We start from the raw sequence: 13833 nt of genomic DNA on the forward strand, positions 1-13833 counted from the left end.
AAGTGGTTTATAGTTTTTTCAAAGTGGTTTATGAAAGAACCCGAATTGCACAAGCCCTCACACATTTCGTGGTTTTGCAACTAATGACGATTTCTCTAGATAACTGTTGAACGCATCTCCGAAGCGTCCCCACCAGTTGAAGGAACTTTCGGGATCGCTTTTGAAGATTCAAACTTTATCACTTTACGCGACCTGCCTGCCGACATATCGGCAGATATGCTGAAAAATGAGTTGGAAACTCTGATGCAGATAGAGTCAGTTGAAGTCAGCCGAAGTGGAACTTGCTATGGGTCAGTAGCTGTTCATTGATTTGATAAAAGACGTAGCTGTTCTTTTATAATAAAGATCCGAACTTTCACAGCGAATGTTTTCTATTCGTTCTCGGTTTGGGCTGGTATCGAACCGGGTTCTGTCGTTTGCTACTTCATTATTCAAAAACTTGCACAGCTGATCAGTAATCAGTGATCATTTGTCTCAGATATTCCTGGAATGTAAAGTTTCTTTCTCCTGGAGGGAGCTATCCTTTGATGAAGCCCGTTGACGAGAATCTTGTGTCGTCTCCACAACCAGCCAACATCACTGTGGATAAAGAGGAAAACGGAGGATTGAACATGAATCCTATTCCAGGAGACTTTCTGAGAACTGCTCATGACGTACCACAGGTCAGTAGGTGGTTTCCCATTGATGACGCAATGCTTTGTCAAAACTTCCAGAGTTAAGAAGGTCGGTAATTATTTGTTATTTTCACGATCATGAACTGAGTGTACAATGTACAATTGTACATATGACTCCATGCACTACAACTATCATCAACAACTCACCACTGTACCAACCTCAACGAGGTGCTTGTTGAGAAACGTGACAAACGCAGGCAACGTTACGTATTTCAGGTTCAAGTGTTCATCAATGACGTACCATCCCACTGTTTATCTCACTTTGAGTCCAATATGGCGTCATGCGACTTCAATTGGCTGACGTCATCAACTCCTTACGTTAGCACAATCAATCCATCAAGTGGATCACCGGGTCAAGTAATTGAAATGACAGGTTGGTCACGAACCCTGGTGAGCGTCGCATTGGGGAATTTGTCTTCGCTGTCAGCTATTATAATTATCTGTTTGTGACGTATAACAATTGCGGAAGATTTCACGATTAATTGCTGGGTAGCTACGGCAGAAAATTGATATTGCAACGTCACAATCACAAACTGACGTCGCTACGTCACAAGGAGAGTTTGCCTGTAATGCCGTAGATTTGATTGAGTGCGGTTACACCAAGACTGTCATCGCTTTCAATAACATCAGCTTCCACAACATGACCAAGCAAAGCTTCCACTGAAAACCTAATAATTACATCAAAAAATCCAATTGTCACATAACAGTGAGGGTGCCAAACCAGGTAGTGGCGTCAACGTGATGTGTTTTAATCTTTCGATGCAGGAATCAATTTCGCTGAGATCCCATCTGGCAATCAAGTCCTTATTGGAGGATTGGAGTGTGTGGTTACTACCTCCGACTCAACCAGCCTCACATGCACTCTGGGGAACTCCCCAACAGGAGTCCAGCCTCTAGTCTTGAATGTGGCAGGGAAAGGTGAAGCTGGTGGCGATAAAAACAAAAAATTGTTAAAATTTCAAAACTTTTTAAGTTAGTTTCATTGAACTGATGTTGCTTGTTTGCAATAAACTTTGGTCGTTTTCAAATCAACTTCCATCTTACTCAATGCAGTGGATGACTTTCTCAATCATGTTCAACATAATCCATCTCCCTGAGAGCAACTTCCTTATATTCCTGCAGGCTTAGCTGGGAACAAGAGTCTGACATTCCAGGTTTCTGGAAGCGTTGATGGCATTGCACCAACTAGTGGTAGTTTGCACGGATGCTTGAACGTCACAATATCCGGGAAAGGTTTGTGGGATGTAGTTTGAAAGCTAAGCTTTTATGCTGGTGGAAAGTCAAGCTTTCATGCTGGTGGAAACGCATTAATTTACGTTCAATAGATTTTTATTGTCACGAAGTTAATCAATTTCTTTCATGTTGGATCCCCTTTATTTTTTGTAGAAAGCCCATTAAACTTTGGCCCACATAAACATAAATGTGCAGTTGGATAGCGATTATGAAAGGAGTGCATTCATGTGAGCAATGCATGGGAGATGAATTAAATGCTCTGGAAGACAACCACGCCCTGAATGCTACACAAACAATGCTGCTTAACGGCTGCTGGACTCTCTTATATAACTTAACAATATCATCCCTCAGCCATGACCGACAGACGACACATGCAGGATAGGGCCTGGACCAATGCAGGAGCTTTTAGGGCCTGGACCTATGCAGGATCTTTTAGAGCCTGGACCTATGCAGGAGTTTTTAGAGTGTGGAAACTATGCAAGGTTTATTTGGGATAGATTCGTGCGTGGCCTACCTGACCATGATTTGTAGGAAATGAGTCATCAACTGATGGTAAACCAGCAAAGCAATTAGTTGAGGAAGGTTCTCAAGAGTCGTTGAAGTTTCTTTAGTCCATGTTGAAAGCCAACACAACTCTGTGCTTCTTGCGATCCAAAGTTTATCTGCTCTCTACGCCACTGGGTTATAGGCAAATTGTTCGTAAACAGTTGTTCGTAAAACAATTGTTTGTAAACAGTTGTTGGTGAAATGAAATCCGTAAAACAATTCTTTGTAAAGCATTTCTTCGTATACATCAAATCTCAATTGCATGCACGACGAAATGCTTTGGGAAGAATTGTTTTACAAAAAATTAATTTTACGAAGAATTATTTACGAAGAATTGTTTTACGAAGAAAACGTCGGACGCCATGCCACTGTCATTGATACCATTTTGCATTATTGCAGGTTTCGATGCCTCATCAGCAGTCCAGATCAAGGGAAGCACTTGTCGAGTTTATGAGGTCACCTATGACGTCATTCGTTGCATCACCGGTCCTGCCTCAGTTGGTTCAGGTACTGTTGACGTCACCACCAGTGAAGTGACCATCACGTCATCATTCCAATTCGATTACGTCGACACAAACACCGGATCCGTCGATAAGATATCTCAATTAGTCTTCTCGGTGAAAGGAGGTATGTACATTGGGTTGTTCAGCAATGAAGAGCGTTAGTAACTGTTGAAATGGTTGATACACAGGCGGCAACAATTTAACATTACAAAAATACGAAAAACCACCCGCACTAAACTCAATTGATTCAGTCTCCCTGGGTGGATAGCCTTCTACTGAAGCCTCTATTGTAGCTTGGACAAGCCTGTATTTTGATTAGTAGGTCTTATCAGTTTTTAAAACTGCATCTGACAAACTCACATCTAACTTGTTTACAGAAGATACGGTCAACATCACTGGACGTGGGTTCGGTTCTGACCCTGGTCAGGTTTACTTTGGAACAACATCAGTGAGCGACTTCATCTCGTGGTCGGACACAGAAATTGTATTTCTCAATCCTCCACTTCCATCTGGTGATTATTCTGTGGATGTTGTGGTGCCGTCCCTTGGGTGTTCAGCAAACAGGTGATTCTTATTCGTAATATAAACACAAGTGGTTCATTATTTTCTCACAATCGTAACAGCAAGGGAGTATAACAAGCTTGGCTACAAAATCGTTTCTTTCTTTTTTGTACCCAGGGTTGCTTGGTGTTTTGAAGATTTAGATTGTTTGGAAGGCACGAAAGCCGCTCTTCGTGTTCACCTTCAAGTGCATCATTAACTGTCTTGCCAAAGACACAGCTACGTGATTTTGATTGATGATGACCGTGTCTGTAGATTATAAACGTTAATTGTGACGAACTCGCCGCTGGTCACCACTCAAGGAGGAAACTATGACGCAAAAATACTGACAAACAAAATACGACTTCATAATTGGCAGAGCACACGTAGGACATCAGTACATCACCTATGTCAATTGGTTCGCATGTGATCAACTCCTCATGTGATGGACTTCTCATGTGATCGACTCCTCATGTAATCGACTTCTCATGTGATCGACTCCTGTTTTTAAACGGGATCGTAATATTTCAGTGCAGACTTGTGAACAAATAGAGGCAGCTGACTTTGGTCACCGTTTGGTTTTCGCTGCCATCCTTGTTGTGTTTGTACATTTGTTTTCTCGCAAAAGAAAACAAATATGCTAATTTGAAGTTTACAACGATAATGGTCGAAATATCAAACCACGGTCCAAGCTTGTGCGCTAAAGTTGCACCACGTTTAAAACTTTAAACAATTTATTTGTTAGCAGCCAAAAATATTATCTGGAAAGTCTGGACGGCTAGCATAAAGGCTACATTGTTTCGTCTACAATGGTTGCCACACTCGGTTGCCGAAAGGCATTTTATTGATCCGATGATCTTATTGGCTAGCATTAAGGCTGCACAGATATAGATAGTGAAATACTAATGCCAACATTCCATTTCAGTCCTACAGTGCAATATGAGTTTACCGTAAGTGATCGAAGTCCAGGTCGAGGATCCTTGTCCGGGGGCACCAGTGTGACAATCTCTGGTAGTGGATTCACCGAAGACATGATTGTGAAGTTTGGAGAAGTTGTTTGTGAAGATGTTGCTTTGAACGAAGCTGCGACCAGCCTCACCTGCATCACTCAGTCGGCTTCCAAGACACACGTTGTTTCAAATAGCGGAAGGCATCCGTGTAAGTTGAAGCATTAGATCATGGCACTGCAGAGGGGTACCACCTGATGGTCTATTTCAAAAGGTGTTACCCCTAGGTCATTGTATGCTAGACCTTTTTAGGTGACACACTCTGGGTGGCTGCAGGGAATTCCAATCTTGGAGTACTGTAGAGGCTGTCACCCTCTTCAGGAGTGTATCTCGAGTCTCCCCCAAGCGTTGTCACCCCAAGAACATCTCAATGTATTACAGCACATTTTTCTCCATACAACTTCTTTCTGATATTGATTGGTCAATCTCAAAGTAGAAACGGAAAAATAAAATCAAGCTCAACTTGAAATCATGGGAACTGGTCTTCCAAACATATTCCCTCAGCAACGTGTTGTTCTGTCGTTGACTTCATTCATTTCATCAACAAGATTGAACAAATGCGAGGGAATAATCTGGGTCTTGCCAACTTGAAGAAAGTCTTAAAAAAGTTTAAATCTGACATTCCTAAATGTATAAACATGGTAGTTGTTTCAAACTATATTTAATCGCGATTGAAACAGTGACTCCCTTTGCAGCGCTTGGAATCGGTTACGCATGGTCGCCTTCAACACTTGATATCGTTGTCGGTGACTCGGTGACTTTCGCTTGGTCTGTTCCGAAACAAGTAACTGGCGTTCACATCGGGCTCTTCACTACGCTTGGGGCCTCGGGAATGGATTATGATGAGGATGGGTTTAGTGTGACCGCAGCTTCTTCAGGTGCGTGACTGGATAAAGTTTGACATTTCTACAATTAGAAAATTTTGGTACAAAGGTGTTTTTTTTGTTTTATTCAGACATATGCCAGGTTTAGGTGCAACACTTCTTTTTCTTAAAATTTTACTCCCACTGGTTTAACATTTAGATTAAGTGGACGGGAAGGCAAGGAAGCCAATCTCTGTGTTCACCTTCATTTTTGCCTTTAAGCAGTGATTCTCAACCGTGGTGCCGCGGCACCCAAGGGTGCCATTTACGTTTCGCAAGGGTGCCGCAAGTTATTAGAGTAGCGTTATCAAATATGCGTACATACATTAAAAGGATTTGTGCTAAAACTCAGCGCAAATTTCGCACCGACTTTGTTTGAAACGAATTTCGTTAAATTGTAGCCTACATGATATGATATTGAGCTGTAGTTAGTTTTGTTTTTGCAAGAACTCTTTCCAAAATCATTTTTATTTAATGCAGAAACTTTTTGGTTTGACTGTGGGTGCCGCCAAATTATTTGGTTGTTCGCAGGGTGCCGTAAGCCGAAAAAGGTTGAAAACCACTGCCTTTAAGTGTCTTGCTAAAAACACAGCCCAATGCTCTTCAGCAGTGTCGAACCGCTGCCCTTCCGAATGTTGCACCAGGGCTCTTACTAATCGCCCATGTGGTTGTTTTTAACTTTGTAGAATCGCAACATTTTCTAACTGTCTTCATGTGCAAATGAAAGTTTAGTTTTAATGGTTTTGGCCTTCAGAAGAAATGCTAGAGTTGAAGCACAACTTTCAATTTCATTACCAGCGATGATACAAATTTCCGTAATCAATCTATTATTTTTTCATTTTATCTGTGTGATCATCATGATTTCTTCAGGTAGTTGTTAAATATATCAAGCAACGTTCTTGACGATTGTGCAATGTGCATTGTAGACAACGTTGTTGAGACATGAAGCAGGTTGGGCTATTGGGAATAAAATCATGTTGTTACGTCACAAAGACTACAATCAAACCGTTTGTTTCAAAAGAATGCAGTTTGGTTTCATCTCTATTTTTGTTGCAATTATGATTCATTTCTTTCTATTTTCAGGAAAACATACTTTTACATTTAATGACGTCGGTCGGGTGCATTACGCAAGTGGTTGCCTGGACGACGATTGTGATGTAATAATGAGGGGTGTGATAAACGTGAGAGAGGCTACAAACGTAGTCGGGACCTTGTCGGCAAGAATTGGTGACGTAGAAGCGGAATACACTGTGAGTTTTACAGAAGATCTGCCACGCAAGGCTTTTTAGTCCACATGTGCTTTGTTTTCAATTTTATGCTATCCTGTCCACTGTTTGATAACTGATGTTCTTTCAGCCCAATGAATATTCCTTCACATTCGACACCAGCCGCACCCCGATTGTTAGAAGCATCGAGCCAAGACAAGGAACAACAGAGACGTTGATCACCATATCAGGTGCGAATTCATGTTTGGTTGCATTTTAGATACTAGTTTATTGGTGACTAATATCGGCTCATTGGTGGCAAATTCAAATACGTTTCTTCAAAAAATGCTCTATAACACACTTCATGAGGTTTTTGTTCACTTATTACCAATCACAATTAGACACCTACAGCGCCTTCCTAAGATTCAATCCTACACTCGAAGCTCAACAAACATGATCGAGATTTTTGTGTCTAGGAGATGGCTTTGTATTTGGCGCTAAAGTCACTGTTGGAGAAAAGGCATGTGACACAAAATCTAGAACGACAACAGTAATCACCTGCAAGATAGATAAAGATGAGGAGTTGCCGATTGGTGAGCTGTTCAATCAATCTTGATAAAAAAATAAAATGAAATATTGACTATGACGTGCGTGATGTGAAGGCCGCTACTTATTGCTCTGGCGGCTGTGACGGAGAAACGTAAAAAAGTTGGATCACCTTAATGTTTAAGTAATTGGTTAATGGAAAGCCGAGATAATGATTTTCTGGCAATATTTTCTTATTGATTTGTTTGACATCTTTCCATTTTTAAGTCTTTAATTTTGTTGCCAACTTAAGACTTGAAATGCAACTGACTTTATTTATGTTGCTTGTTTACAAATCATGATTGACTCCTTTCTTGGCGTCACAGAAACCTACCACGAGGTGGTAGTATCTATCAACAACCGAGGAGTAGCAAGAAACGAAATTCGAAACGTGATCAACAGAACCTTCGTTTTGCTGCCACTTGTGACGTCAGTGTCGCCTGCTGTCGGGTCGCTCGCTGGAGGCACTGAAGTGACGATACAGGTCGGTTGCTAAGCAACGCAAATGATATAGACTTATCAAAAAGTAACGAGGTCGTCTGAGACTTGTTAATAGCACGACAACGTTGATTGTTCTGAGCTAAACCGTCTAGAGTCGATGTCCACTGGTTCTTTGAAGAAACACTTTTTCAGGGCTCTGGCTTCAACAACCAGTTTACAGTCCACCTGGCCGAGTGGTTCCCCTGCGAACTGATCGAAACAACCTACACTTCTATCAAATGTATATCCACTGCCGTTACATCGGCTTCATCGGCCGCTGTCAAAGTGGTCTCCCCAGGGTTAGTGACCTTTTCAAATCCATTGATTCGTTTCATATTATTTTACTTGCATGACTATTTCGATTATGAATCACGTGATTGTGGATTGAACGTCATTCACTCGGTAATGTCGGCTGCATTACAACACACCAGACGTAACGATGACATCATAATATGATTTCAGAAAATCCGAGGCACAGTGTGCCACCACTTGCAGCTACGAATACTCTCAAAGTGCCACACCGAATGTGACGTCATGGAGCCATAATGGAGAGTGGAATAACCTCGAGATTGTCTTCATCGGGAATGGTAACAAAGGATGAGTGATTTTAATGTTACTGTATTTCAAAGTCGAAACAAAACTGAAAATACATAACAGGTTTAGTTCTTGTCGAACTGTTTAGTGCGATTATGATGTCATAATACATTAATACAATAGATCACTGCACAATGACATATATTTGCATGACGTCAGGTTTTGGAAGAAACTTCGCTAATGTTGACGTAAGCCTAGTCCGAAACGGAATGAGACATCATTGTGACGTAACAGCGTTGGATGACAGCAAACTGGAATGCAACATCCAGAGGTTCCCAGTTGGAGAGAACGAGATTCATCTCCTCGTTCAAGGAAAAGGTAGTTTTAATGTGGATCTTAAATTATGTTCATACCCGGCAACCTTATTGTGCCAACAACTTATAGTTTAAATTTTATGCCAGTTCTGAATATGGACTGTATGTTGGACAGATCTCTCATCAAATTTATCATTTGTCCCTCCTGGAATAATGAATAGATAATTTTGAACGCCAATTACATTGCTGTGTATAGTATATTGAAGTAAGCTTAATGACTGATTTGACACTGGGAGCAAGGAATTCATTTTGTTTGCATCAGGGCTGGCACTCTTCGTCAACTCATCGTCGTCCATAACAAGTCCGAACCTGATTGATACAATATCACCAGCGACTGGCAGCTTGAACGGAGGAACTAGATTAACAATAACTGGTGAGTCCGAATGGTGATTGAGAACTATTGGGGGTAAATTGCTGCATTATCTTCACAGAGGTCTCTTCAAAAAAACTCAACCACTCTAAGGTCCCTGGTTTGAGTTCCACTTTCATGGAATATTATTATTTTTGTCCGCCCCGATAGCTCAGTTGGTTAGTGCGTGACTTCGTGAACGAAGAAGCTTCAAGATCACGCGGCGCCAGTTCGAGTCTCTGGGTGTACAATTCAGCAACGCATTTCTAAGAAAGCTCTCTATTCAGCGATACCCAGTGGATGGGAAATTCACAAACAACACTTCAACAATTGGAAACTTCACTCTGTTAATCTCGGTGACCGGACCTGGGACCGTGGTTCATATACTCTGCAAATATGTAACATTGTAACATGTACCATGCGAAACTGCCAGGATCAAGCTCTTACAGAAGCTTTCCCATTTCGAGTATAAAGATGTAGCCTAATCAATCAACATATTTTTGCTTGTTCTACACCATGAGAAATTTACTGATGTATTGCTTGATTATGGCTTTATGTGTCTCAAAATGGCAGCAGTCTTTACGTAAAGTTTTTATAATGATAATCTAAAACTTTTTTATTGTTTTAAAGCGTATTGTATATTCATACATGGAATTTTATCAAGGCCATTTTTTTGGAAAACAAGCATTTATCAAAATTCGGCCTCATTAAAAGTGGCTTCGGGTAATATTCAAACAATGTTAAGATGACTGAATAACGAATATTACAGAATGACGGATATTACTGAATAACGAATATTACAGAATGACGGATATTACTGAATAACGAATATTACAGAATGACGGATATTACTGAATGACGGATATTACTGAATAACGAATATTACAGAATGACGGATATTACTGAATAACGGATATCACTGAATGACGGATATTATTGAATGACGGATATTACAGAATGACGGATATTACTGAACGACGGATATTTTTAGGAAATGGATTTGTTCGAGACAATACACAGGTTACCATTGGAGGAGTGGCCTGCCTCATCACTGACACCGATCTCTCATCCATATCTTGCACCACTGCAGCAGGAGAAGATGGTGATGCCATTGTGAAAGTGACATCAGGAGGAATTAATTACCCACAAAAAACATTCACATATTCTGAAGATGCCACACCAGAAGTCACTTCTATTTCGTCAAAATCAGGTTAGTAGCCTTGCTTAATATGTATACATTATGAGGATTCATTACAAGTGTCAATCTCGATCAGCTGTGCAAATATTAATACAAAATATGAAATTACGTCGAATTCGTTCATATCTGAAAGTTATAGAATTTGTGTATCTGCAGATAATTGATGACTTTGTACTATGCCCTATGCAACCTTGGCAACCAATCAGCCTGATCTGCTACCAATGCTTGTAGATGCTTAAATCAGTCAGAGAGTCTATTACATTGTGAACCCAGACGATTTTTTCAAAAGAAATTTGTACTTTTGTTTGTGAAACAACAATCACATTCCATAGGTGTCGGTGGAGATGTAGTCACACTTACTGGAACACTGTTTGGATCTTCGACGAGTAACGTCACCGTGACGATTGGTGATGTCAGCTGTGACGTGTCGTCTGTCAGTAATACATCATTGGCATGCACTCTTGGGTCAAGAGAAGGAGGATCTGCCGCAATTCAGGTGCACAAATTCTTCTACTTGCTAAGTAACAACAATAAGTGAATTACATTTGAATTATTCTTACAATTACGTTCATAACTATCATCAGTATCACCAGCTTGCTACAGGAAAAACAAATGTATAAATTTAGTTCCTCATAAATGTATTTCCTGTGAACTGATTATATTTGGAAAACAGGGAAATTTTGCATCTAAACAATCTTATTTTTACAACTTATCATCATTATCGTCAACATTCACTTGCAGGTCCACGTGGCTGGGAGGGGAATTGCCAGTATACGTGCTAACTTCACTTATGTCCTGTCAGCAACTTCTGTAAGCCCCTCGGAAGGTTAGTAGATAAACTGTAGCTGCAAGCTTTTTAATGTTGAGTTCCAAATTCGTTTCATTGCCAGTTTCAAAACTGTTGTATCTTCAAAATAGTTTTAGAAATACGATTGAAAATTAATTGGAATTTTATTAATTGGCATTGATAAATGGTTGAGGTTGATTAGTACAACCATCTATCCGTTGGGAATTTTTTTTATCAACCAAATGCTATTGTATGTTCCAATGCGAAAATATTCTCAACATAACTTTAATCTAAGGCCTTAGAAATTCATTCTAAATACGAAATTAAGTGTTTTGTAGCCACTTTATTACGAAAAAAAAATATCAACTTAATATTACTTCAAATAGTTTTCAGCTTCAATGGAAACTGCTCAAAGCTTTCAATGTAAAAAGACTAACATATGACTATCTTCATATTCAGGCAGCTATGGTGGAAGTCAAGTATTGACAATTGATGGAGAGGGATTTTCCCCAACAACAACTGTTCATATTTGTGGAAACATCTGCTCTATTACGTCACAAACTCCGACCCAACTGGAGTGTATGACGCCATCAAATAAAAACAGGGTTGCCGGTGAGTTTGTACTGTCCTGGCCAGCATGAACGTTTAAAACATTCTCGGTTAACAATTAAATTGAGAAAGGTTTGAAATGGCTTGAGCACACTATTCTTTACGAAATAAAGATGATTGTTTAGCAACAATGAACTCCTTGCATGCTTGACAGAACGTACCGACTGTGATGTAATGGTGTCCAATCGAGACAGCAACGTCACTCTGTCGTCATCATACACTTATGCGTCATCCATAACCGCCGTCATCAGTGATGTTACGCCTTCCAGAGGGGGCACAGGTGGAGGGACAATGGTTACCATCACTGGATCCGGATTTGGGTGAGTGACCTCACAAAGACAATCGTTTCAATAAAAAGTTTGTACATGATACATGATAAAACGTTGAATGAATGTAAGATTGCTGTGCTAGTTGCATAAGTTTAATATACCGTAGTTCCTGTATTGATCATAAATTCAACAACAACAATAATAATAATTCATTCCTCTTACGTTATACCTAAACTGTATCATGCGTAGTCAGAAACTTAGTCCATAAAGGTTCATGTTGATCTATATTGGATGGTCCAGAAACAACGTTCAAAGCCAATTTTATAACTGATCAAGTATTTTTCACCTAAACGACAATCTCAAGTACTAATCTGATAAAAAAATTCTGAATATTATGTCAAGCCTCACGCCATTGGTGGAGATTGATGGAAGCGTCTGTGACGTAGCTTCCTCCAGCAATTCAGAGATAGTCTGCCACACGAATCAGCACCGGGGCTCTGTTCAGGCGAAGGTGGGTCTGCTACCAACTTGTGGTGGTGTATACGTCTGGTTATCGAATAAGAAACTTTACAGTGTTCAATTGTTTATGACATCACTTTAACTTTCCTATCAAAAATTCATCATCTACTAATATACTCGGTTGCGCTTCTACGGCTGCACGGACACTATCTGCTCTGCCGTCTCAAGGTAAAGCGACGTAACTACAGATTTTTGATTTTCCCACTTTTTATTAGTAAACGCTTCGCAAAGACTATATTTGTTTTCAAGCAAAGATTCAACAGCGTAACTGCAGTAGTTTGCGAGATATTTGTTGGTAAAACGACGTAACTACATGTAAAGATGATATATGCAAAGCCAAAACGACGTAACTGGCAATTACGTTGTTTTACCATAGAATCTAGAGCAAATAATCCCAGTTACGTCGAATTGCAGTAGAGTCTAGAGTTAATCCCAAATTTTCGCTCGTTTTGTATTGATAAATGAGGTTAATCTTTTGTTAATGGGTTGACTTTGCAGCCTCTGTACTCAAACAGTAAACACTCTTCATAAAGCGCCTTGTAGCATCATTTTAGTGAACAGAATCAGCAGTTTGTGGATGGTTCTCATAGAGCCCAACTCTCCAAGGCAGTCCCGCGTGTTAAGCTTGCTGATATGAGTGCCGTGCTGTTCCAGAGAGGATAGAGGTCGGTTAAGTACAAAACTTCCCACAGCATCAATGCTGACTACCAATCCCTTGATCTCTTGAAGAAGAGGTTCAAAGTCGACAGTGTTCCATCATGTCGTTCAGCACCGCGTGGTGTGCCAGCATCAAAACGCGGGGACATACTAAGCAAGCTAAGCCCGCTTATGCCGGCAAATCGACGTCAATTTTGGGAACAGCTACCCACCAATGACAACTCACTTGACTTAATAGATGTTGACTAAAGATACTGCATTGTATTTGAACAATATTACAAATTTTGTGTGTGAATCTAATGCATTGTTTGAGATATGCTGGTTTGCCTTTGCAGCACAGTCAGAAAAACAATCAGGTTAACAAAGGTAAAGCGACGTAACTACACTAATTATCTTAATTAGCGAAAATTAGGACAACAATCAATGTTTTTGTTCTCATTCAAACAAAATGTAGGCAAGTTCTTTTAGTTAGAGGCATCAAATGTTAAATTGCGATTAAAATGTAGTTATGGTTTACGATTAACTTTGAAGCGCTTTTTCTCGGTTTTTACTTTTCAGTAGTTACGTCGCTTTACTTTGGGACGGCAGCGGCTGTGTAAAGCACTGGTGGCAACACATATCTGCAATGGATACAGCGCTATAGAAAAACACACTTTATTATTATTGCTTATTTGGAGGCTGTCTGAGCATATTTGGCGTTAATCCATATGGGATTCGAACCTAGATCTACTACACCACCTCACCACCTTCAATACCAAACGCAAGCAACCAGAAAAAGTGCTGTTGCCTCATCACTGCAAAATAGATGGCATTGTACATGATGCTACATGCCTCAGTCACAGATACTGGACGTAAATAAAAACTATTGTACGGGATATTAACGAAACAAAGCATCGGTCGC

General features: G+C 40.2%; 1 protein-coding gene across 1 annotated transcript in view; it reads left to right on the plus strand.

Moving 5' to 3' along the window:
* Positions 1–13833, plus strand: part of LOC145784078 (fibrocystin-L-like) — a 69717-nt gene that overhangs the window by 14239 nt on the left and 41645 nt on the right. Inside the window, exons 19-41 of the mRNA XM_082595831.1 lie at positions 100–290; positions 479–662; positions 891–1047; positions 1440–1592; positions 1797–1907; positions 2853–3080; positions 3334–3520; positions 4422–4654; positions 5199–5381; positions 6450–6616; positions 6723–6822; positions 7048–7164; positions 7483–7640; positions 7790–7935; positions 8099–8223; positions 8354–8548; positions 8807–8917; positions 9885–10103; positions 10424–10587; positions 10833–10917; positions 11338–11490; positions 11642–11807; positions 12159–12267. Coding sequence (XP_082451957.1) covers positions 100–290; positions 479–662; positions 891–1047; positions 1440–1592; positions 1797–1907; positions 2853–3080; positions 3334–3520; positions 4422–4654; positions 5199–5381; positions 6450–6616; positions 6723–6822; positions 7048–7164; positions 7483–7640; positions 7790–7935; positions 8099–8223; positions 8354–8548; positions 8807–8917; positions 9885–10103; positions 10424–10587; positions 10833–10917; positions 11338–11490; positions 11642–11807; positions 12159–12267 — 3642 coding nt within the window. The remainder of the gene's footprint in view (positions 1–99; positions 291–478; positions 663–890; positions 1048–1439; positions 1593–1796; positions 1908–2852; positions 3081–3333; positions 3521–4421; positions 4655–5198; positions 5382–6449; positions 6617–6722; positions 6823–7047; positions 7165–7482; positions 7641–7789; positions 7936–8098; positions 8224–8353; positions 8549–8806; positions 8918–9884; positions 10104–10423; positions 10588–10832; positions 10918–11337; positions 11491–11641; positions 11808–12158; positions 12268–13833) is intronic.

This window comes from Aplidium turbinatum, chromosome 15 (genome assembly GCF_918807975.1).
Source record: "Aplidium turbinatum chromosome 15, kaAplTurb1.1, whole genome shotgun sequence".
Taxonomy (NCBI): domain Eukaryota; kingdom Metazoa; phylum Chordata; class Ascidiacea; order Aplousobranchia; family Polyclinidae; genus Aplidium; species Aplidium turbinatum.